At 40.7% G+C, this 26,206-nt stretch overlaps 2 protein-coding genes across 7 annotated transcripts in view; both read left to right on the forward strand.

Annotated features, from left to right (window-relative positions):
• LAMP3 (lysosomal associated membrane protein 3) overlaps nt 1-13,077 on the forward strand; it is a 31,691-nt gene extending 18,614 nt beyond the window's left edge. For 2 of the 4 annotated variants that reach the window (XM_005892537.3, XM_070372894.1), the window contains exons 4-6: nt 477-534; nt 1,987-2,157; nt 4,656-8,039. In XM_005892537.3, the coding sequence (XP_005892599.1) occupies nt 477-534; nt 1,987-2,157; nt 4,656-4,795 (369 nt within the window). In that variant the 3' untranslated portion in view covers nt 4,796-8,039. Of the gene's footprint in view, nt 1-476; nt 535-1,986; nt 2,158-4,655; nt 8,040-10,829 lie in introns of those variants that run through there. The other 2 variants (XM_070372891.1, XM_070372893.1) reach the window with 2 other exon arrangements.
• Nucleotides 13,078-19,875: 6,798 nt separating this feature from the next.
• The window catches only part of MCCC1 (methylcrotonyl-CoA carboxylase subunit 1), a 58,651-nt gene continuing 52,320 nt past the window's right edge, over nt 19,876-26,206 (forward strand). The window contains exons 1-3 of one of the 3 annotated variants that reach the window (XM_005892536.2): nt 19,876-20,082; nt 24,287-24,333; nt 24,919-25,055. In XM_005892536.2, the coding sequence (XP_005892598.1) occupies nt 19,994-20,082; nt 24,287-24,333; nt 24,919-25,055 (273 nt within the window). In that variant the 5' untranslated portion in view covers nt 19,876-19,993. The remainder of the gene's footprint in view (nt 20,083-24,286; nt 24,334-24,918; nt 25,056-26,206) is intronic. The other 2 variants (XM_070372898.1, XM_070372901.1) reach the window with 2 other exon arrangements.

The raw sequence follows: 26,206 nt of genomic DNA on the forward strand, positions 1-26,206 counted from the left end.
TCCCACATTGCAGGCAGACGCTTTAACCTCTGAGCCACCAGGGAAGCCCATCAAATCCATAGTCTCGGTTTAAATCCCTACCCTAAGATACTAATTACTAATAACAGCTTAATGTTTGCCCCCCACCCCACAACCCACTCACCTTCCAGATATATTTGCATTTTATCTGGGAAAAACATGGCCTAGCTGAAGGGACTCAGATTTTACCAGGGGAATTTGAATTTCAGGTTCTGGCAACAAGCATGATGTAGAGAAATTTTCAGCCAGGGGCAAGCCATTACTTATTATTTATTTACTGTGTGATGTATTTACTTTTTTGGAAGTTTTCAAGCACAATTATGGTTCCATTACAACATACCCCCAAACTCCCATATCAATGATTTAATAGCTAGAATCCTGCCTAAACATTTTGTAAACTAGGATCATAAACATAAAAATAGAGATTACCCAAAGATTTACACACTACTGTTTTACAGGGTGAGAAGTCATATTATATCAGTGAGGTGGAAGCCTATTTGACTGTCTCAAATCCAGGTAAGTAGTTGGAGAGGCCTGTTCCACCAGCGATGATGCTGTTTCTGGTTAGTTCATTTTTCATCTCACTGATCTGTGATGCTGCATTTGAGACACAGGCAGGAGATATAATAGCACAGTGTGTGAAGATGACAAGCTCTAGAATTGGACAGCTTGAGTCCAAATACCATTTATTAGCTGTGTGGTTTTGGGCAAATGTTTCCAACTCTATTTCCTCATCTGTAAATGGTGACAGATGAGATATGTCACCTGTCATGACATACCTCATGACATGGCATGGCATGTATGTCAATAGGCAAGTTAGTATGGGAAAGTTAGCGTGGGAATTAAACAGGAAAATGCACATCAAGTACTTGCACAGTGCCGGACCCAGTGAGCTGACCCTCAGTGGGTGATGTGATCTCAGACACAGGTGAATGCAGCTGCAGTGGCAGGAGGGGAGGGAACTTCCAGGCTGCCTCACTGACAGCCTGTGGGTGAATCCACTGAGGGTCACAGTCTGGTCCTTGGCCCCAGAAGCCCTTAGCACACCCTTAGGTAGCAGCTGTCTCTTCAAGGAACCTGGTGTTAAACCAAGGTTGTAAACTGATGTATAAAATCAGAATGCTAATCTGTTCATTTATCATGCTACTATTTCTTACTGTAACTGCAAGGGGACCAGAGAGTTAGGTCCTCTTGGTCAATGAATTTTCTCCCATTTGGGAAACCAAGTATATTCAGAAAGGTACCTGGTGGAAGTGTAATTAGAACATGTGGAGTTATTATGTGATTTAAATGTTTAACTCCATGTGCCTTAAGCATTCACCTCCTTGAAAAGGGTGTGACCCGCATGAGACAGTGCCAGTCTTTGAGTAGGTCCCTCTCTCCATCAGCACTCAGATGGTTGGAGATGAGCCTCTTCCTTTTCATGCTTCCCTGAATGATGCAACAACCCCTCCCAATGATGGGCCTAGTCCTTCCTTTTGCTCTATTAATGCATTTAGTGTGATGATATGCAAATACTCAACTCGGTAACTTTGCATGTCTCCGCTCTGATTAATTATTAGTAAAGAGTTCATGTGATTTTGACTCAGAGAACAATCTTACTTCTTTGACTTCTGAAGTTTTTGTGGGCACTTTTTGTGTGTGTGTGTGCCCAAACATTGACAATTGTCCGCATCAGCTCTGCCCTCAAATGATTTAAAATAACTGAAGAAAAGATTACCAAAAGTTTTGATTTCAGCATTATCATAATTCAGTGTAAGTGAGATGACTCTCAAATACTGCAAACAGCAGGAAAAAGTCACCAGAGAGCACCTGGGTGAGGTTTCATGAGGCGAAGGTGGCAGAACTCCAGAAAGCCACATTTAAGAAAGGCCATTTAACGCTTCATGGGCCACCAAGCAACAACTGGGGCTCAACAGCTATTTGCCAGGATGCTTACATGTCTCTATTTCACCTTTGTGTTTTCAGCGAAAGTTTACCAAGGACTGAAACATGCAATGATGATGTTTGAGACTGTGGTTGGGCATTCCTTCAAGTGTGTGAGTGAACAGAGCATCCAGCTCTCAACCTACCTTCAGCTGAAAACAATGAATGTCCAGCTTCAAGCCTTTGATTTTGAAGATGACCACTTTGGAAATGGTGAGTTATGTCACAAACATACACTTCTGAGAAAGTGTACCAGGGGTAGTTTTAAGTTATTTTTGTTTGAAGCTTTCAAAGGAACAAGAATCACATGAACATCCTAGCACAGTATGATTCCACCACCAAGCTCTCAGGGTCAAGTTTCTCTGGCCAGCCCTCCCGCCATTGTGTAAGTCAATACCAACCTCAAAATCTAGCTAAATCTATTTTTGATAGTTGAGAGGTACTCCTAATGTCATTGAGTTATTATGAGAGAGATGTTTTAGAAACTAAAATTCAATTCTTGCCCATAGGTAGAAATCCTTGTAACACTGTTTTCCTGGTGGGGAGAAAAGGAATTCCTACGTGTCTTAACCCACTCATGTCCACTGCCCTCCTGTTGTAGGTTACATTCTCCTTGTCTGACCAAAATACACATTCTGACTCATTTATACACACATGCACATAATCAATCAAAAAGTCAGAAAATGCCATCGGTAACCTCCCCGAGCAAGCTGCTGGGTACTGATAAACTCAAGTGTCTTTGGAGAACAGTTTAAACATCCTGAATATGAGTGATGGCTAAAATTCAAGATTTTGGAATAGATTCTTTCCCACTTACAGAGGGAAAACAAAAGGATGTGATAATTCTAGAAAGAAATACACTCAGCTGGACCTCCTCTTCTCAAATCCAAGCTGTGCCACCGAACTAGCGCTTCCTCAAAGTTAGTTTTCATGCAACTTCTGCTTTGGGTTTTTACCACAACAGAGGGAAGCAGGTCGTAGCAAGAAGACCAGGGACAACCCAGGGTGACTTTCCAAAAAAGCCCTTTTCTCCCCACTGAGAAAACAGTGTTACAAGGATTTCTGTATATGGGCAGGAATTGACCTTTAGCTTCTAAAACATCTCTTTCATAATATGTCAATGACATATGAGCACCTCTCAACTATCAAAAATTGATTTGGCTAGATAATTAGCTATAAATTAAATTTCTATAAAGTGAATCTGATTTCTCTGTAAAGTTGAAGATGTGAGGGCAGAAAACTCCTGATATATTAACACTTGGCAAAAGCATTTAGCAAAGGCAGTAGTAAAGTGTTCTTTGCTGTGGATCCCCTGATTTCTGTAGGTTTCATCTGAGTCCTACAATGTCTATCTTCATTCTGGACCTTTAGCACAGTGCAGATTAAAATCTAAGATTAAATATTAAAATTTGCTAGTAGGTATTGCCCCTACGTTGTCATCTTGCCTCAAAATACTCAGTTTGAAAAATTCTTTTAAAAATTCGTTACGAAGTCATGAAACACTTCTGTATTTAATCGTGTGGTCTTAAAAATAGTACACACATTTGCTCTCCCTCCCCCTCAGAACATGTGTATAGAAGGAAGTTGAGCAGGTCTGGGAAATCGCTTAGCAGCAGAGGTGAGAAATGAAACCCTTTCAGCAGCACACCTGGCCTGCTATTAGCAGTGCTCACGAGGAGATGTAGAAAGCTATCTTATCATTTTTTCCTCTCCCTCCCTTGCCCTCTCATATAAATTGTCACAAAACCCTGTCCGTTCTACCGCCAGAATATTTCTCTTGTTCATTCCACCATCCCTACTTCAGCTCAGCTCCTTATTCCCAGTCCTTGTGCTCAGATTTCACTAAAGATACTCAAGTGTGAAGTCGTATGTCATCCTGTAAATAATATTTTCTACCAAAGCGTAAGAGAAGATGGGGAAAGGAATCAGTTAAAAAATAAAAGTTACCACACAGTATGGTGTTATGAAAGGCATAAGTACAAAGAGCTGTGGGAGTCAGAGGACAGTGTGACGCGCGTAGCATTGTGGGGAGGAGGTCAGAGAAGCCCTGACCGATGTCTGGCCTTTCACCAGGGGCTGGGAGAACTGGAGAGGAATCCCACAAGTGTAAACGCTCAACCTTGTCAAAGAGAATGGTCATCTGAAACAGTAGGCTCCTGCCCCTACTTCTCAAGCTCTTCTCTCTAAACTCTGGGAGGCTGCAAAAGCTCTCTCTGGTGTCAGGAGCCCGGGCTGTCTGGCAGCCCCTTTCAAGAGGCACAGAGTTTAAATAGAATACTTTGGCCACATGAATTGGTGCAGATTTTGACCAAGCAACAAGGCTCCTTGGCTTACCCTGGGTCTAGAGTCAGGACACAATTCTGATCCTGACCTCTAGCCTTAACCAGTATTTCTCAAAGTTGAATCTGCCTCCCAGTCATGTCAGAATCACCTGGGCCCCAGTCTGACCCACAGAATCAGAATCGCTTGGGTGTGGGGCCGGGGGACCTGTGGTGTAATATGCCCCTTAAGTGGCCAGAGGCACTGCAAGTTCCAGGGCTGCAGTGGCCCCTCCCCTTTTCATCTTCACCCATCTGTGCCTCTGAGGCAGCAGGGACAAGCCCAGTACCTCCATCTCTTTCTTCTCTGTGAAGCCGAGGCAGGTGGGGGCAATATCACTTCCCAGCGTCGTGGCCAGCCTGTAACATCTGTTACTCTGACTTCAATTGCAGCGGATGAATGCATCAGTGACAGAAACAGGAGAGAAATCCCTGTGGCCGTGGGCCTGAGTATCGCAGTACTGCTTGCCGTTTTGCTAACAGCATGCCTGGTGACCAGAAAGAGGCCCAGTAGAGGATATGAACGCATGTAAAGCCCCACCTTCTTCAAAATGTGCAAGGTTAAGGCCTTGGAAATGCTGGCTGCATGTTTAGCCTGAAGTGATGGGATCACATTTTCTAGTTGCCAGCCCCACCCTCCCAATCCGACTGGGACACCAGCTTTCCAACAAAGGCTGTCAAAGCTAGCTACAGGTAGCCCCCACCCCACTTCTTCCCGGGCCATATGGGCTTGAGTTCCATCCACCTGATAATACAGACCTGGCTGGGAGAATTAGGGACAAGAGGCATGGATGTGAGCAGGGTCCTGTGAGAAGAAGAAAGCAAAACACCAAAGGAAAAACTGTGGGAAAGGCATTTTCAAACTGCGCTGATTTTTCTTATAGGCTTCAAAGAGTCTCAAGTTCTAGGCTTTTGTTTTGCTTTATTTTTAAAAAACCAATTCAGTTCAAAGTAAATTCTAAAGTGATTTTAAACTCCTGAATTTTGCCCACCTCCTGATTTACTTAAATTACCAATGGTCTTAATAGACCATCATTTTTAAAAGGACATATTCTACACTGTTAAAATGTATTATTAATAAAAAGAAAAAAAAACAATAAAAAAATCCCAACATTTCATTTTTTCAATGTAAAGGATATACCAAAGATCTTGGCAAACAAGAGCCTTAATAAATGTTAGTTCTCCAGTTCCTTCACCTTCATTTGTTGTCTACCGCATAACATCTTCTTTCTGCTTTGTCTCTACTTTTCTTTGATTTTAGTCTCTCCTTGTAGATTTACTTGTTAACTTGGGCCATTGTAGGGGGTGGAAGTAGGCAAAGCATCTAAACAACCAGAAATGGCAAGAAGAGGGAGATCTACCCATTGTTGCAGGAAGGGGGACCCCTTCCAGGGCCCGAGAATGGGCTCTTGTCTAACACTCAGAAGTGAATTGTTCAAGGAGACACATGTGCTGACAAAGCAAGAGACTTTGTTCGGAAGAGGCACTTCTTGGAGGGCAGGAGGGTAAAGGAACCTCGGCGAACTAGTCTGCCGTGTGGCTCCTAGTCCTGGGTTTTATGGTGATAGGATTAGTTTCTGGGTTTTCTCTGGCTAATCATTCTGCCTCAGGGTCCTTCCTGGTGGTGCACGTGTTACTCAGCCGAAAGGGATTCCAGTGAGAAGGATTCTGGGAGGTTGGTAGGACATGTGGTGTCTCCTTTGACCTTTCCTGAGTTCTTCCAGTTGGTGGTAGATTGCTAGTTCCTCCATGTCCTTACCATGTCCTCCTGTTGTAAAGTAACTCAAGCAAATGCTTGTTACGGTGCCAGGATGGCAGTTCCAATCAGTATTTCCCCTAAATATATTATTACCCACTTTTCTTTTTTAGCAAACATTTACTGAAAAAAAAAAATTGTAAACCAGAAAATTCCTGATTGGGAGTGATTGGCGTCTAGAGGGAAAGTTCTATCAAAATGTGGCTTGGAATGTTATTCGTAGTTTTCTATTATGTTGACTATTTAAATAGCAGAACTGGGGTTGCTATTTCAGAGAAAGGGGAGAATAATGGACTTCTGGATATTTTTAACTGTTTTTACTAACAGAAACTGTTGCTGTGTTTCTACGTTTTCCAGAGGTGTCATTCATTAGTTTTAACAGAAAGTTTATGAAAGTTGGCAACCACTTTATAAGCACCACTTATCTGGGACGTGCACAGCTTTCCTTTGAGGTGTTTTAGCTCTCTCCACTTTTCTCAGAAATGATGGGGGTAGGGAGGGTACACTGCAGCTTCAAGAGCTCTCCAAGAGAAGGTCAGGAGTTCCTGTCTCCTCACAATAATAGGAGGTATTGATGCAAACCTGGGACATGAGGACCCAGTGTTCCCCAAAGTGACTTGGGCTGAACAGCAAGGGCTTGGCCTTGGAGAGATGCCATCCGTCTCAACCTCCTCCTTCCAGCAGGCAGCAGCCCGTACCTGTGCAAGACTCCCGTTTCCAGTTCGACCTCAAGTGTACTTGTTAGGTTCTGTACTGCAGAGCACGGGTTGTTTATTCAACATGCCACTAACCGCCCTGTAGAATGACTGAAGGAAGGTTCTAGCATAGAAATGTCTCCTACAGCAGATGGAAGACAAAGTCCAATTAAAATAAAAAAGAGAGAGGTAAAGCAATTCACTTGAGTTTAATTTCCCTTTCTACCACCTTCAATGAATTATTCAGAGTAATGGCTGCTGCTTAGACTCCTGTGACCTATGATCTTTAAAACTGCTTTGAATTAACATTCTAGTAACACAGAACACAAGTTTTATTTGAATAATTAGTAAATAAATGCCTGGCTGCCTGATGGCCTGACAGTTCTGCCCACTGTTGCAGTGATGTCCCAGGAGGGTCTTCCAGGGGAAGGTACTGCGATTGAGACTGGTAAACAGGGCATCTGGAAATGGCCTCCTCCTCCATCCTCTGGGGCTGCCCCGCCTCCACTTCTTGCTGCCTCCATTGTCTCCTAGAGCTGACAGGTTACTGCTGAGGCTGCTTGTCCTCTTCTGAGCGCAGGAGGCTGCTGTGACTGTGATGGACTCTGGAAGCCTCACAGGGGGCCTCTGATCCTCCCTAGCTGCACTGGTCCCTTGCCTTAGGCTCTCCTGCTTCCTGCTCATCCAGCTGGTTCCAACTCGGTTTCTCCCTTCAGCTGATGGAGAATTGAATTTACCCCCTCTCTCTGCAACCTACCTAGAGATAGTAGAAACCTTCACTAACATGCACCTGGAGATAACCTATCCATTGTTAATTTTGATGTACGCTTGACCCTTGAAGGATGCCAGGGGTTAGGGTTGCCCAACTTCCCACAATTGAAAATCTGTGTGTAAAACAGAGTTGGCCCACCGTTTAGGTGGTTTCCTCCGTACTTGCATCCTCCAACAATCCCCAGAAGAGCAGTACTGTAGTATTTAATATTGAAAATAATCTGCCTATAAGTAGACCTGTGCAGTTCAAACTGGTATCCTTCAAGGGTCAACTGTATTTCCTTCTCAAGAATACTGTTTTACAAACTGGAAGCACACAGTGGACATGGTTTGGTATCCCTTTTACCTGGTTCCATAAGCATTTCCCTGTGCTGCTAAAGGTGCAACGTGTCATTACTGTGGCTGTTATCCTGAATATTCTATCAATGTTATATGATAACTTACATAACTGTTCTGTTATTACTGGGAATTTTTATTGTTTCCAGGTCTTCACAATGATAATGTGAATAAAGAATTATGTATGAATTACATACGAAACAAACATTGATTAACAAATGTGTATCAAGGTGTGCCTGAATTTTGGTTGCTCTTGTGTCTCCTGCATTGGCTGATGGATTCTTTACCACTAGCGACACCTGGGAAGTGCCAGGGCTTGTAAAGGAGAAGTTATAATGAAAGAGTGAGGTGAATAGGACACTGCACGCCTAAGAAAACAAATTGAGCATCAAAGTAACACACTTACATACTAAATGGAAACAGGCAAAAGGCAGAATAGGTAGAGCTGAAAACTGAATTATCTTCATAGAGAAAAAGATGGAGATAATCAGTTAATGCAGATAAAAATTAAGCTTCATTATAGGAAAGATGCTAGGCATTTAGATCATCTAAAGTAAGGATAACTGCTGTATCTGAGGTACAGAGTTCAAAAATAAAAAGATGATATCTTTTAAAATGTAATATGTTTTCTTAAAAGAAATAATTGAAGTTGGAGATTGAAAGTGCATAATGTATCCCAGGGGGGAGGAAAAAAAGCCTGGTACAGAAAGATTAATGTTATATCCAAAGTGAGCCACAGAACTTTAAAGCTAAAGAATTCTTTAGACATACAAACTCCCCTTTCCCCTGAAAAAATCAAATAACCTATTGGGGGGAAATTTGAAACTGGCCTTAGATTTCTTTGCAATAACATTTAAAGCCAGCAAACAATAGACCAATGTGTACAAGATCCTAAGGAAAAGTGTGGCCCCAAGATATTATTTGAGTAAAAAGTTAATAGGCAGATTTCCTCAAACATGAAGTAATTCAAGGGAAACAGCACCAATGAGCTCTCCTTAAAGATATAGCTTGACAATGAAATGTGGTCAGAGAGAAACCACATTACAAACAAGGATATCAGCAAACATCTCTCGGGAATAGAGAAAGCATAGTTTTGTTTTTTTTAATATGTTTTATCAATTTGAAGAGTTAAGTTTAAAAAGCATTAAACAGTTATGGATCTGAGATTTTAATTTTTTTCTTCTCTGAAATGCAAGTAACATTACAATGAACAATTTTGCTTAAAACAGATTTTACATGATCCCATTTTATTTTTATTTATTTTTAAATTTATTGTATTTATTTCTATTTATTTTTCTACCCATCTATTATAGTTGTAAAGAAATATGCCTGCAATACTGTTGTCCATGTTTTAGCAATGATAATTTCTGGGTAGTTGGTTTTTGGGAAATTGTTCTTTTTCTCTGCTTTCTAAATCATTTTAATTATTTTTAATGAGCATATATCATTTTTAAAAACTACAGTACTTTTTCTTTAAGCATACACATGAGCACACACAGGCATACACACATATGTGCAGAGGAAACAAATGCCTCAAAGATTTATAGTGATTAATTCGAGTGGAAGAAACACGGTGATTAGCAACTATTTTCTTTGTTAACTTTTCCGTATTTTGAAGATATCTAAACAATGTCTTGTTAAACAGTATAAAACTATATGGAAAGTAGATATGAGATGATACCACTCTAATGACAGAAAGTGAAGAGGAACTGAAGAGCCTCTTGATGAGGGTGAGAGAGGAGAGTGAAAAAGCTGACTTGAAGCTCAGCATCTGACAATTTTGTATTTTTTTTCCAAATTATTTTAACTTCTTACATTACGTTATTTCTTATATAAGAAATCTATAGATATTTATGTGTACAATATTATATATAACAAAATTATATATAATTTTAACAAGTATGTAACTAACAAAATTATCATATACCCAAAAGGATTCATGGAAAACATTTTCTTGTCCCTCCTCTATTAACAGTTTCTTATGGTAACTATCACCATAATTCTCTAAAAAAATAATTAAAAGCTTATCTTATTTCTTAATTTATCAGCTTTAAACCTCTTGCTATGGAAGATAAGGATTTCATACTCTGAAGCCATCCTTTTTATGATTATATTACTGTTTTTTGTTAAATCAATAAGGTATGCATCATTATAGAGTAAATATTTTTCACTGTCAAATCAAATAGCATACTACAAGCACAGTTCCCATCTTGTATGGATTTTGCTTTTTTCCCCGGAGTCTCTAATTACCATTCCCTTTTCCCTGTCCCTCCTGATTCTTTTTTCTTGGACCTCAGGTGAGAACTGCATTAATGGTGATTATTGGTGCAGAACATAATTTTAGTATTGGCTCATGGAAGGCCTCAAGGGTATATCCTCTCATCTATCCTTGAATAAGATATAGAGCTTTTCATTTTTTTGTATTCAATTCAGTTCCCTTTTTTTCCCAGGACGTTCCATCTTTCTCCAGTCAAGACTGATAACATTTTAAATGAACTGAATAAATGCTCTCTAATGTAATAAAGAAAAAAAAGGGTTTTGACAAATTTGCAAACTTTCACTTTTAAGCTCTCATAAGTAGGTCTATTTTTCAATGTTTTTGCTCACTAAAAACAATGAAAGAGAACTGTAAGTGTGACAAACATGTTTAATAAAGTGGAGAAACATCACATGTTTTCCACAGATCATGTTTATGGTGACACAGTCTATTTTAAGTAAGCACACCCACTTTGCAGAGGACAATATCTGGAAGAAAACAGGACTAAGAATTATTAAATATTTATTAATTGCTGAGAATAGAAGGTTATCTTATTTCATCTCTCAACAACTTTATATATTATTTGCTTCCTTTATAAATGGGTAAATTGCAAGTTTAAATAACCTGCCCAGGAAGTAAAAGTCAAACATAGGTCTGACTCTAAAGCTCATATTCTCCTCACTCCATCGCCTGCTTTCTGGTCTATCCTCACTAAACCTTACTGGCTGTATTGTGTTTGTTTTTCCCCTTAGTGGATGAATGTTCATCTGACTACACAATTGTGCTTCCTGTGATTGCGGCCATCGTGATTGGTCTCCTCGCTGTGGGTTTGATTGTCTATGCAATCCGTTTAAGGCGTGAATATTCTGGATACCAGAGAATCTAATTTGTGCCCAGGAGTAAAGAAAAGCATGGAGTTCAGAGAACCCTTTCATTGTTTCCAGGATGTTGTGGACTTCCCTTGGAGTGTGGATCCTCCCAACCATGTAAACCATCATCTTTCACGCACACACACAAAAATCATTTCTGGTGTAAGTTCAAGCAGCATACCAATTTAAAGATATTTTTGTTTGCCTTATGAAAGATCTGGTGAGTTATTTAAGAATATTTCTAGTTTCATTGAAAATATTTTAACCAAAGTCAATTGTTGATTGAACCAATAAGTTAAATCATCTTCCTAGAAATAATTTATTTTGTTCTATTCTCTATTGCCACATTATTACTAGGTAAGAAAAGCTACTTGAGAGAAACTGAACACTTGAGATACATTAAATTAATAATGTATGTAAGGTGGTAAATGCTCCATATTATAAACCAAAGAATCAATTGTAATTAATGTTACCTGTGTTCACATGGGAAATTTATTTTATCCTTGATCTTTTCCACTTTCAAAGCTGCTTCTGCTTTGTGTAAAAAATATATTTTCAGTACTTTTACTATGTTTTGTATGATATACATGTGTCTGGCAATTGACTTACTTCCTTTTCCACTTTAAATGTTTTCTAAAAATCCTCAAAAAGAGCGACATATCATAGGTGGTCTAGACATTTGATGTGACACCAAGAGGAATAGATCAGCTTCTATTTTTGTCTTGACTCCTGCTCCAGAATCACTAAAGACTAAGAATTAGGTGGCTACAGACAACAGAATTAAATAAGAAGCAAGAAACATTAATAATGGCCCTTTGCTATTGAACACATATATGCCAAACACTAGGCTAAGCAGTTTATATACATCTTATTTAATTTCACAACTTAAATATGAGTAAACTCAGACTTGAGGAATTTCCCAGCTAACAGGTGGCAGAGCCACATAAGTGTCACCTAGCTAACAAGTCAGTCAGTCAGTTCAGTCGCTCAGTCGTGTCTGACTCTTTGCGACCCCATGAATCACAGCATGCCAGGCCTCCCTGTCCATCACCAACTCCCGGAGTTCACTCAGACTCATGTCCATCGAGTCGGTGATGCCATCTAGCCATCTCATCCTCTGTCGTCCTCTTCTCCTCCTGCCCCCAAACCTTCCCAGCATCAGAGTCTTTTCCAATGAGTCAACTCTTCGCATGAGGTGGCCAAAGTACTGGAGTTTCAGCTTTAGCTTCATTCCTTCCAGAGAACACCCAGGACTGACAAGTAGGAGAGCTTGAACTTGACTTCCTGCTGGTCTGGTACCAAGGTCTCAGTCTTTTCACTACACCAAATTGCCTACAAGAATGATGACACTAAGTGCTGCCTGAAGACTCACATAGGCATGTGCTCCCTTTTATAGAGGAAATGATTTTATCCAGAATGACAAGCAATTAGAATACATGAAAAGAGGACTTAATAGAAAGTGAAATGAGCCTATCTTCAATGCAGTTCTCTACTCCCTCAAAGAAAATTTAGAGGCTCTGTAAAACATTTGTTTTTCATTTTTATGGGACTGTTAAGCTGTGAGTCTAAAGATGAAGAAATGGGGTAAGCTTTTCAAGATACTTTTCTTTGAATGAGAAATCTTAACAGCTAACCAACTTTTCTTTCTTGAACGTAGATCCCCCTCTTGTGGTAACTTGCTTCTTCTGCAGTTTTATGGCCACATTTTCTACTCTAGTTCATTTTATTCTGTAGAGCAGCCAAGAATTTTATTCCTCTTTGTTCTTACTTGGAGAAGGAAATGGCAACCCACTCCAATACTCTTGCCTGGAAAACCCCATGGATGGAGGAGCCTGGAAGGCTGCAGTCCATGGGGTCTCAAAGAGTCAGACACAACTGAGCGACTTCACTTTCTTTCACTTTTGTTCTTACTACCAAAGAAAGGAACTAAGTCAGAATACTAACAGAAAAGACCACACACCCCTAGCATTCATTAGTAAAGGAATAATTCAAGTCGCCCTGGAGGACACAGTCACTTTCCTGATTTGCTCTCTTATGTCTCAATACTGTTGGCAAAGTCCTAACTTGAGTCTTAATAGAATATTGAAATGTATTAAAAGTTTTGGTAATAAAAACTTATTTTTGAGATTAACTTATGTCATTCATTTCTTATAATTCAGTTTTTGTGCTATTAAAAATTTTGCTTACAACCTTAGTGGAGGTTGTTGCTTCAATCAATAAGTTAAATCATCTTCCTAGCAATAATTTATTTTGTTCTAGTCTCCATTGCCACATTATTACTAGACATGAAAACCTATTTGAGAGAAACTGAATTTCTGAGAAGATAAACCATATTGAAGATACAAATTAAATTTCTCAACTCTCAGTCCAGACTACCTGACTGATTTACTAATTTATTTACCATTTCATTCATTCGTCCAACCAACATTGATTAAGGACTTCCTAAATGCCAGACAGTCTGGAAGGGGCTGTGATAAATAAGAAGAGGTCTTGTATTAGTTATCTACAGCTATGTAACAAATTGCCCTGAAACTTAGCAGATTAAAACAGCAAACTTTTACTATCTCACACAGTCTCTGAGGGTCAGAAGTCTTGGAGCAGCTTAGGTGGGTGGTTCTGGCTCAGTGTCTGTCCATGTGGTAGTACACCTGTTGGCCAGAGCTGCAGTCATCTGAAAGTTCAAATGGAGCTGAAGTTCACTTCAAAGTTCACACCATGTAGCATATCCATAGGCATGCTCACAACATAGCAGCTGGCTTTCCCCAGAGCAATGATGCAAGAGAGAGAGACTGACCACCTAGTCACAGAAGTGACATGCCATCACTTCTGCCATATTCTGTTGTCACACCAACTATCCCTAATATTAATACAATGTAGGAGTGAAGACCAGGAGAGGTAGAAATCAAGGGAGCTTTTCTTGGATGCTGTCTACCCCATGCCCACTGTCAAGGCAGAATTACTGGTTTACTTTGGGGAAGAAAACTCAGGTATAGAAATTCCAATACATACACCAAGAAAAGTTGTAACAGCAAAGAGTAACAGTAGCAGGGCTGTTTCCAGTCTGCTTCCAACTCTGCCCCAGATGGAGTACAGCCCCAGAAGAACAACCTCTCAAGCCCTGGAGCTGGTAGTCTGAACCAGCCGCTGCTCAGGTTGATTTGCCTTTCTACAAAGGTAGGTTGTTGGTCCATGCTCTGCTGCTGCTGCTAAGTCGCTTCAGTCATGTCCGACTCTGTGCGACCTTTTAGACGGCAGCTCACCAGGCTCCGCCGCCCCTGGGATTCTCCATGCAAGAACACTGGAGTGGGTTGCCATTTCCTTCTCCAATACATGAAAGTGAAAAGTGAAAGTGAAGTCTCTCAGTCGTGTCCGACTCTTAGGGACCCCATGGACCACAGCCTACCAGGCTCCTCGGTCCATGGGAGTTTCCAGGCAAGAGTACTGGAGTGGGTTGCCATTGCCTTCTCTGTGGTCCATGCTCTATAAAATTCATTTATAGCTTTGCTTCAGGAATTTGTCAACTCCCCTGTGCTCTATTATAATGTAATCCAAAGCAATCTGGACAACACAGATATGCCACGGAATATCACACTGAACCCTACATGGATGATGTCATGCTAATTAGACAGGACAAGCTCAAAGCAATTATTATGCTGGAGGCCTTGGTTAAACACATGTGTTCCAGGAAGTATGAAGATTCAGGGACTGACTACTTCACTGAACAATTTAAAGACCCAGAGGATCAAGGACATACCAGAATGTCCCCTCCAAGATAAAATATAGATATTTTTCATCTTGCACCCTTTCCACAAAGAAGGAAGCACAGAGCCAGCTAGGCCTCTTTAGGTTCTGGTGGCAACATTCCACAGCTAGGAAAACTCCTCCGGTCCATTTACCAAGTGACACAGAAAGTGATCGGTTTTGAGTGGGGCCAGGGTAGGAACAGGCATGACAACAACTCCAGGCCACAATGAAATCAGCTCTGCTGCTTGAGCCTTACAATTAGAAAGACCTCATGGTGCCGGAGGTTTCTGCAGTGGGCAAGGGTACAATACGAAATTTTTGGCAAACTCGAGCGGGAGAATCATGACATGGTCCCCAGGCAACTGAAACAAGGCCAAGATCGTGCCATTTGCAACAGAAAAATACATCCCCTTGAAAAGCAGCTCTTGGCATGTTACTGAGTCCTGATAAGCTTGACCTTGGGACACCAAGCAATCATATATCCAGACCTGATCATTTTTTAGCTGGATTCTGGCAAATTCACTGAGCAATAAGCTGGATGGGCCTAGTAGTAATCAACTGTGGGATAGAAATGGACATCCAGGATCAAGCCCAAGTCGGTTTAGAGAGCAGGGTAAGTAAGAGAATCTCTTTGTTTTAGAGAATACACATTAAAATAATTAGGAGTAAAAAAAAGAGCATCGTGTCTGCAACTTGCAGATGGGTTTTTAAAATGTGAGTATATGAGTGTGTGTGTGTGTGTTTAGGTACATGGAGAGAAAAAGATACAGCAAACATTATAAAACATGAACACTTGGGATATAGAGGAGAAGGGTGCTATTCTTGCAGCTTTTCCGTAAGTTTGAAGTTACATCAAAACAAAATGTTTAAAACATTATGTGCTTAGGTACCAAATTCAGAATATGCAAAAGGGTACATAGTAAAAAGGTGTCACTATCCTATTGCTGTCCTGGAGTGAATAACTTTTCCTTCCCAGAGGCTATTGCCACATTCTGGCTTCCCAGGTGGCTCAGTGGTAAAGAATCCACCTGCCAATGCAGGGGATGCAGGTTTGATCCCTGGGTCAGGAAGATCCCCTAGAGAAGAAAATGGCAACCCACTCCGGTGTTCTTGCCTGGGAAATCCCACGGACAGAGGAGCCTGGTGGGCTTCAGGCCATGGGGTCACAAGAGTCAGACACGACATAGCAACTAAAACAACAACAAAAACAACAAATTGCTGCATACAGAGCACCTATTTTTTCTCCTAGTTTTACACAAGTGATAGAATAATAACCACGATTCTTCACATTGTTTTTTTCACTCATCGATCAATCTTAATATATGAGTATATATGGGCTGTCTCATAATAATCCATTAAATGTACATCTATACATTTATTTAACCAGTCTCTTTTAAGCAGTTCATTATTTCCAACAAAGAAACTGTAAGTTTCCTTAATCAGACATTATTTCAAATGTCAATATCTCAGGTGATTTCTAAGAAATAGCTTTGCTAGGTTTGTGAATTTTTAGTTTTGATAACTATTACCAAAGTACTCTGTATAATGGTTGTGCCAATTTTCATTCAATAATGATAACATTCTCATGCCCCTCACTAATTACAATGTGTAATTAAACTTTCTGATATTTGCTGATGTGATATGTATATCATTATAGTTTTAATTTGTATTTCTTTGATTTGGAATAAAGTCAAATGTCTTTTATATTTATTTACATACTTATATTTCCTATTCTGTGTATGGATTTCCCCAGTGACTCAGATGGTAAAGAATCTGTCTGCAATGCAGCAGACCTAGGTTCAATCCTTGGGTTGAGAAGATCCCCATGGGGAAGGGAATGACAACCCACTCTAGTATTCTTGCCTGGAGAACCCTAAGGACAGAGGAGCCTGGCGGGCTACAGTCCATGCGGTCATAAAGAGTAGGACATGACTGAGTGACTAACCCATGCACATTCTATGAACTCCTCACATTCTTTTCTTTTTCCCTTTATACTTGTAGGTACCTCCCTTAGCTTTACTGAAGTATAACTGACAAATAAAATTGTGTATATTTAACATGTACAATTAGATGATTTGGTATATGTATACATTGTGAAATTATCACCACGATCTACTCTCTCAATAAATTTCAAATATACAATATATTATGATTATAGTCACCAGGCTGTACATTAGATCCACAGAGTTTATTCATCTTTTCTTTTCACTGTTCATCTTTTAACTGAAAGTTTGTGCCCTTTGACCAGCATCTCCCCTTTTTTCCCTGTCCCTCAGCTTCTGGTAACCACCATTCTACTCTCTGTTTCTATGTTTGACTTTTTTTTTTTTAATTCCAAATGTAAGTGAGATCATGCAGTATTTATCTGGTTCATATCACTTAACACAATGTCCTCTAGGTTCATCCATGCTGTTGCAAATGACAGAATTTCTTTCTCGTGGTTGAGTTATATTTTATTGCCATGTGTGAGTATGTGTTTGAGTGTATAATCTTTATTCATTCGTCTAGTTGATAAAATAATTAGGTTCCATCTCTGGGCCATGGTGAATGATGCTGCAATAAAGGTGGTAGTGCAAATATATCCTCAAGATACTGATTTTGTTTCCTTCATATATATTTCCAGAAGTGAGATTGCTGAATAATATGGTGGTTCTATTTTTAAATTTCTGGGGAATCCGAGTACAGTTTCCATAATGACTGTCCAATTTACTTTCCCATCAACAGTGTACAAATGTTCCTTTTCTCCACATCTTCACTAACACTTGTTATCTTTTGTCTCTTTGATAATAGCCATCCTAATCGGTGATAACTCATTGTGGTTCTAATTTGTATTTCACTCATGATTCGTGATGCTGCTCACCATTTCATGTAGGTGTTAGGTATTTGTATGTCTTCTTTGGGGAAAATATCTGTTTGGGTCCTTTCACAATTTTTAATTGGATTATTTGTTTTTTGCTATTGAGTTGTATAAGTTCTTTATATATTTTAGATATTAACCCCTGTCAGACGTATGCAAATATTTTTTCCTGTTCAGCAGGATGCCTCTTTATTTGTTGATTGTTTCTTTTGCTGATGAAGCTTTTAGCTTGATGTTTTCCCAACTTCATTTTTGCCTTTGTTGCCATTGATTTTGGTTTCATATCTAAAAAATCATTGCCAAGACTGTCAAGAAGCATTTTCCCTGTGTTTTCTTCTAGTAGTGTAAGGCGGGTCCAGTTTCATTCTTTTGTATATACACATCCAGGTTTCCCAACAGTGTTTACTGAAGGGACTATCCTTTCCCCACTGGATGTAGTTGGTACCCTTGTCAAAGCTTAGTTGATCATATATTCTGGGCTCTCTGTTCTGTCCCCTTGGTCTCTTTGAAAAACTTCTTTGAAGTTTTTCTCTTGCATTATATATCTTTTTTCCTTATTGATTTGTAAGAGTTATTTGCATACTAAGGAAAGTATACCTCCATCTGTGATAAGTTATATAATTATTCCCAGTTTATTTATTTTTTGGTATGTATGCTTTGCTGTGCAGGTTTTCAAAAAGATTATGTATTAAATAGTTGAATTTATCAATTCTTTCTCTGTTATAGTTTCTGAGTATTGTATTACACTTAGAAAAAAAAATATTCCTTAAGATATCCTTTGATATCTTCTAACACTTTTATCCTTTGTGTTAAACCTTTTATCCATTTGGAACTTATTTTGGTGTTAGATGTGAGGAGTGAGTAGAGGGTTTGCCACTTGTCCCAATACCACTCTTGAATTATTGAGTCTTAAAATCTACAATGAACATTGCATTTTAAATGAGTCAGCGCCAAAGTATTGGAGTTTGAGCTTCAACATCAGTCCTTCCAACGAACACCCAGGACTGATGTCCTTTAGGATGGACTGGCTGGATCTCCTTGCAGTCCAAGGGACTCTCAAGAGTCTTTTCCAATACTACAGTCCAAAAGCATCAATTCTTTCAGGCTCAGCTTTCTTTATAGTCTAACTCTCACATCCATACATGACTACTGGAAAAACCACAGCCTTGACCAGATGGACCTTTGTTGACAAAGTAATGTCTCTGCTTTTTAGTATGCTGTCTAGGTTGGTCATAACTTTCCTTCCAAGGAGTAAGCATCTTAAATTTCATGGCTGCAGTCACCATCTGCAGTGATTTCAGAGCCCTGAAAAATAAAGTCTGCCACTGTTTCCCCATCTATGCCATGAAGTGATGGGACCAGATGCCATGATCTTAGTTTTCTGAATGTTGAGCTTTAAGCCAATTTTTTCACTCTCCTCTTTCACTTTCATCAAGAGGTTCTTTAGTTCTTCTTCACTTTCTGCCATGAGTGGTGTCATCTTCATATCTGAGGTTATTGATATTTCTCCCAGCAATCTTGATTCCAACTTGTGCTTCCTCCAGCCCAGCATTTCTCATGATGTACTCTGCATGTAAGTTAAATAAGCAAAGTGACAATACACAGCCTTGACATACTCCTTTTCCTATTTGGAACCAGTCTGTTGTTCCATGTCCAGTTCTAAGTGTTGCTTTCTGACCTGCATACAGGCTTGGATAGTAGTTTTAAAAATTCATTTATTTCTTTCTTTTAATCTTTACTAATGACTTAATTTTGCTCTGTATTTTTTTCTAACCCTTGAATAGGATGGCTTGCTTTCATTATAATCTTCCTATAATCGTGGATTTTAGCTATCTCAAATAAGCATCTATATGTAGTCTTTTCAGTACTTTTATTTTCTAGATATTCTTCATTTCGGTTCTGACTTCCTCTTTTCAACGATTAAAACACTTTTCTAAAAGTTCGGGTTGTTTTAAATTTTAGCTAATTATCTTATTTTAACCGTTCTCGAGACCACTAGAGAATTTTATCTTGCTCCCACTCCATTTGACTTTTTTCCCTGACTCTGCCTCGCCAGCTTCCGTGCGGTTTTAATAATAAAGGTCAGGAGGAGGGTTCCAGAACCAAGGAACGCCGAGGTCCAAGGGAAGGGACAGCAAACCGGATTCCAGAGAAACTGAGGACGCAGCTAATCCCTCCACGAACTGGTGCAAAGGGCGGAGAAGCGGGGACCACACCCCCGCGGCGCGAGACCCGACTGGCCAATCGCCGCCCCCAAGCCCTGCTCTGTTCTTTGATTGGTTTTGGTGGAGACGCCCCCACCACGCTTCGGTCTGCCTACTGCTTGGCTTTGACTTGTACGGTGGCCGGCGGAGGACAAGAGGGCTGCGCAGCTGCGACAAGTTTATGTAGGGAGGGGGTCGCAGCTCGTAGCTTAAGGCGTCAGAGAGCTACGCGGCTGAGGGACATGTCGGCGGCCTCTTTGGTGTCGGTGCTGCTCGTGGCGGCGGAGAGGCACCGGTGGCAGCGAGTCCCGCGCTTGCTGCTGCCGCCGAGGTAACGGCGGGTGGAGGGGCGGTGGATCTTTGTCGCGCCCGCAAGTGAATGGACTCGTGCGCGCTGTGAGAGGCGCAGAGGAACCAAGGGTCGAGGGGGAGGAAGGACAGAAGAAAAATTCTAGCCCATCCCGGGAGGATTCCCTTCTTTTTCCCTTCCACACATCCACCCTTCAGCCTTCTGCCCATTTTGGAGGGGGTGGAGCTGGGCCTGCCATCTCCATGCTCCCCTCGCCACAGGGGCAAGAAAAACGCTTGTGCGGCTGCTAACCATTCACACTGGGCTTTCACTACTTGCAGTCTGCGGCGAGCTTTGTTATAATCCCTCTTCTGGTGAAGTCCGAAGGAGCCAACGACTTGCCCTAGATTGCACTGCAGCTGTGTGTGTTAGTTGCTCAGTCGTGTCCGACTCTCAGTAAGAAATGGCGCCAAGATGCTAAGGGCTCTTGGAGTTCTTCCCCTTCCCTGAGATAAATCAAGTTAACAACAGCAAATTTATCGTCCAGAGGGCTGATAGGTTTTGTCAACAGCTTGGTACATATCAGATATGACTCACTCTAGCTAACCTGACTGCTGATGAGTTTCAGGTTTTAAGCTTTGGCGCTTATGGTAAAGAACCCACCTGCCAATGCATGATCCCTGGTGGGGAATATCCCCTGGAGGAGGGCACTGGCAACCCACTCCAGTATTCTTGCTTGGAGAATCCCATGGACAGAGGAGCCTGGCAGGCTACAGGCCATCGGGTCTCAGAGTTGGACGCGACTGAAGCGACTTAGCACTTACCCACGACAATAACTCTGGCAGTGAAGATACCCCCAGGTTTCCAGACAGCAGGCTTCTTTAACTTCCTTTGCCTTCTCTTCGCACCTCCTCTGCTTCCTCCTCGTTTATCATCCTGGAAAGATAGTATAGTTTAAGGGCACAGACTCGATGCAGTCAGAGTTCTGGGGATTCAGTTTGCTCTTCACTGGGTGTGTGAGTAATCTTGGGCAAGTTACCTACTTCAGTGCATCAGTTTCTTTAGGAGGAGATGATGATACTATCCCTAGAAGAGACAACACTAGTATCTTGGACTATGTTTATTAAATGAATTAACATTAATGTGAAGAGGCTTAAATAGAATAAATAGAATTAGAACTATTTATTCTTAAATATAATCTGATGCATATGAATCAATCCATAGAAGTAGCCTTTGCAGACTCAATGATTTAAGTCTCAAGTTTTTTTGTTTTCTTTTATTGTCCCAAAGTTATTGTATATATGTAGGTTTTCAGTTATTTAATTGTGTAGGACTAGCCCCAGAGTAAAATATGATGGTGAAAGCAATATTAGTGCTCTTCTCTTTCTCCTGATTTTTTCTTAAGTTTCCAGGGCTCTTCAGGATACTATACAGACTCATTTTCTCTTACTTCTCTCTACCTCTCAAATTTTTAGGTATTAGGTATCTATTCTCAAATAGTTGTCACCCTGGAAAATGTTAGAGTTGTTAATGGCATGCAGAACTAAAATCTTATCAGTATATAGGGTGTTTACATGTCTTTTTTTTTTTTAAGAATTGGGATTTCATTCTAAGTGACAGAGGGAAACAACTGGAGGAGGAATTGAGCAGGGAGTGCCATGATCTGATTTATTTATTTGTTATTTGTAAAGATTTTATTTCAGTTTTTAAAAAATATTTATTTGGCTGGGCCAGGTCTTCGTTGCATCATGCAGAATCTTTTAGTTGGAGCATGCGGAATCTAGTTCCCTGACCAGGGATCAAACCCAGGCCTATATTGAGAGCGCCAAGGCTTAGCCACTGAACCACCAAGGAAGTCCTTCTTTACATATCTTTTTTTTTTTTTTTCAGTTGGAGGCTAATTTACAATATTGTGGTGGTTTTTGCCATACATTCACATGAATAAGCCATGGCTATACATTTACATATCTTTTTATGTTATGATTTTGTAGTAACTCAGAAAAGAAATCTAGTCTAGTGTAGAATTTTTTAAATGCGGATAAACTAGTGTAGAAATTCTTGAATCAGGGTACAATAATCTCATGAAGGCAACTTCTTAATGTTTTTTAAAGCGTTTTAAATTGTAAATGGTGAAAAATGGAGTAGACCAGTCAGAATGTTGTTGGGATAGAAGATTATAGTTAAAGTGATGTGTGTGGGGTCTACACTGGAAAATGGCAGAAGAAGACTTTAGTTCAGCAATGTCCTTAAAACAGAATCAGAGTCTTAGCTGGATTTATCAAAAAATTGCAATTTTATAGACACTTGTCCCGGAGAAGGCAATGGCACCCCACTCCAGTACTGTTGCCTGGAAAATCCCATGGACAGAAGAGCCTGGTAGGCTGCAGTCCATGGGGTCGCTAGGGTCAGACACGACTAAGCGACTTCCCTTTCACTTTTCTCTTTCCTGCATTGGAGAAGGAAATGGCAACCCACTCCAGTGTTCTTGCCTGGAGAATCCCAGGGACGGGGGAGCCTGGTGGGCTGCCGTCTATGGGGTCGCACAGAGTCGGACTCGACTGTAATGACTTAGCAGCAGACACTTGTCCAGGACAGGCCTTGAATCTTATCAGTAAACCTATCTGAAGACTGTGATAGGAAGAGACTTGGATCCTGGCCTCACCACTGAAGCTCAAGAAAGCTGTCAGGTGATTGGAAAGATGTGGGAAGGCAGTAACCTCCTGAGAAACTGTCTTGTGGAACTCAAGTGCCAAAGCTATGGATCTTCCCAGGAGCCCTTTGTGGATATCAGCTTTTGACTGAGTGTGCATCAGAGGGCAATGAGTGTCTGGTCCTCCACTCTAACAATCTAGCCTCCTGCATCTCTGCTCCAGTGAAAGGCTAGTCCTGTTCAATTACATTTCTATATATACTATTGATACATGTATATGTTACACATGTGAGTTATGCAGTATCTATAATCAGTTCAGTTCAGTTACTCAGTCGTGTCTGACTCTTTGTGACCCCATGGACTGCAGCACGCCAGGCTTCCTTGTCCATCACCAACTCCCAGAGCCTACTCAAACTTATGTCCATCGAGTCGGTGATGCCATCCAGCCATCTCATCCTCTGTCGTCTCCTCCTCCTGCGCCCAATCCCTCCCAGCATCAGGGTCTTTTCCAGTGAGTCAACTCTTCGCATGAGGTGGCCAAGGTATTGGAGTTTCAGCTTCAGCATCAGTCCTTCCAGTGAACACCCAGGACTGATTTCCTTTAGGATGGACTCGTTGGATTTCCTTGCAGTCCAAGGGTATTCTTTTTAACTGACACCTAATAGGCATTGTATGAATCTGGCCTGCTTTCTATCAGTTCTTGGTTGGTTTCAATGTTAAGTTACTGTATCAATAGGTATGGTAGAACTTAAAGTTGTTAGACATTACAACTGGTTAAGATACAAATTATTAGGCTCCCTGCTTCTCCATTTCTTATATATATAAAAATTGTTTCTTGAGAGAGTGAAAAAATCTTAGATGTTAATTACCATTGTTGGTGGCTCTGCAAAGCTCAACCCCTCCTACAAAATCTTTTTCCTTAGTATTTTTTTTTTTAGTGGGGAGTAATGAAAAAAAGATTGAGAAACACTGATGTAGTGACTTGCTTGGTGTCACCAGCACTCTTTCTACTGCCTTTGCTCAGCTCGTTCCCTTTATTTCTCTGGGCTTAGCTGTGCAAACCTGTCTTACCAGAGGAGTGAATTAGATCAGTATTTTTCCAACTGTAGTTTGATCAATGTTTTATTTAATAAAATGGAATAGAACAGGAACTACTGAAACATAGGGAAATTTTTCTTTCTTGAAACTTCTGTGTTTGTATTAGATTGTAAAGTTGAACATAGTTTTTACTTTGAGTTCTAGTGAAAAGAGTTCGGGAAAAAAGCTGAACTGGATGATCTTGAAGTACCTTAGCTTTCTAATTGTCTCTAACTCCAGGCTCTCTTGCCAGACTCAGGAGTGAGCAGAGCAGGTTAGGTGGTCTGGTCAAGGACATGGAGTGCCAGGGAAATCAGTCAGAACTGTAATTTTTAATTTCTATATTTGTTTTCTTCCTACAAAGAAAATCTTATTAAATCATGCTGTAGGCTTTAAATTTAACTAAGGTCTTATCTGGACTTGATTTCAAGTTTTAAAAAATTGAGATTCTTCTGAAAAAGCAATGACAGATCTTATATATCCTGTTTAATTGTAATTCCATTTGGATTCATTTTATAGGGGATGGGCTTGGAAGCAAAGAACAAGGAAGTATGCAACAACCACAGGTACTGACAGTGTCTTCTGTTTGGCTTTGTTTCAGATTGTGAAGAAAAGGAAAGGTTTAATTATTTAATGTGTGCATAATAGATTTTTTTATATACTTAACTCACACTGCTGTGTACAGAGGGATAGAGGCAATGGAGCAGAGTGACGAAGAGCTTCACTCATCGTGGAGTGAAGCTAACCTGGGTTCAAATCCTGGAGCTACCATTTCTTTTAGCTGAATTGTTAGCCCAAGTTTGTGTGCCCCACAGACAGTGAGGCCAAATAAACCAAAACATTGAAGTCTGGAGCAGAGAAAGGTTTTCAGCACAACATCTTTAGAAGTCAGGTGAGGGAGATGGGTCTCAGGATATGTGATGAGCTTGTGCACAAGTCTCTGATTGGCTGATGGTGAGGAAACAGGGTGATATCACAGGGTGATGTCACATTATCAGTCCTTAGGCTCTAGGAGGCCTGGGGTTATGTACTCATGGTCACCAAGTAGTTAACCAGTCCCCCACCTATACTGAGGGACAACTATATTTTGCATTCTCATTCCTTAATTCCCCAGTAATATTTGTATATGGTTTTCATGGTATTTTAAACAGGACAAAACATTTCCAAGGTCCTCATTGCAAACAGAGGAGAAATTGCCTGCAGGGTGATACGGACAGCCAAAAAAATGGGTGTACAGTCTGTGGCTGTTTATAGTGAGGCCGACAGGAATTCCATGCATGTTGACATGGTACGTTTTTAAAAACCAGAAGTCAAATTTTGTAAGTGACTGTTACTTGTTTATTGTGTCAGTATTTTACTTCTTGGTTGACAGTTTATATTTGCTAGTGTTAACAGTGTCTAAGTAGGTAAGTTCAATCTGCTCAGTGATAATTTTTCTTGGTAACCAAACATAACACCAGTGGGACTAAACCATGTGCTTAGTGGTGCAGTTGACTGGTAGGCAAGGTCCTGTTTCATCAAGGGTTGGTTCAGAGAGTGCAGCTGACCCACAGATCCCACTGTCGGTGGCGCACGTCCAGATCCTCGATTTCCCAGAAGGACTGAGGTCAGCCTTCACAACTGCCACTTACTGGCCAAGGGATCTTGGGCAACTCAATGTTTCTGAGCCTTGACTTAACTGTAAATTATAACTGAAAGGACCTTACTCCCCTGAGGTTTGTGATTGTTATTAGTTACTAACACCAGACAGAACCCAACCATGGATGAACTTAGCTACTGGCCTTCTTTCTGGCTGCAGCAAGACTTCAAAGACTGACAGAAATTCCTGGTGACCTGCTTTACCTGGGTTTTCACACTGCACAGCAGGCCCATGCAGCTCTCTGGCCACTTTCCTCTCAGATTCTATCTAGAACCCATTTTGCTCCATTTCGGCCTCTGAGTCTCCACCTACCATGTGTTCTCACCTGATCCCAATTCACAGAGGACGTAGGACTGAGCTTCCTGCCGCAGAACCCACTCACTGCATCTGGATCTGTCCTCTTCCCATTCAAGGCCAGTTGTCTTCCTGTGCTCTGGAATCCTTCTGTCTCCTACCAAGAATCTTCCAATTTCTCCTTTTCTCACTGTGCACTCTTACTCTAGATTGTATCATCAACTTCTTTGGTAAAAACTTTCAAAAGTGAGTTTCTAGCCCACCCTACCTTTTGAATGTGATTCATGTCTGTCCAGCTCCCCCTGGATGGGCACCAAACCAGTGTGTCCGAAATTGAACTCATCACCTTTCATCTTTTCTGAAGCTGCTTTTCTTACAGACTTCCTTAACCCAGTAGATCGCAGTACCATTGCTTATAAGAATAATAATGCCAGAGATTTGGGGGTTATTTGAATATCTCCCATCCTCATCCCCAGTCTACATCATTCTCCCTCTCCCATCCAGAC

The sequence above is a fragment of the Bos mutus genome, chromosome 1 (genome assembly GCF_027580195.1).
Source record: "Bos mutus isolate GX-2022 chromosome 1, NWIPB_WYAK_1.1, whole genome shotgun sequence".
NCBI lineage: Eukaryota > Metazoa > Chordata > Mammalia > Artiodactyla > Bovidae > Bos > Bos mutus.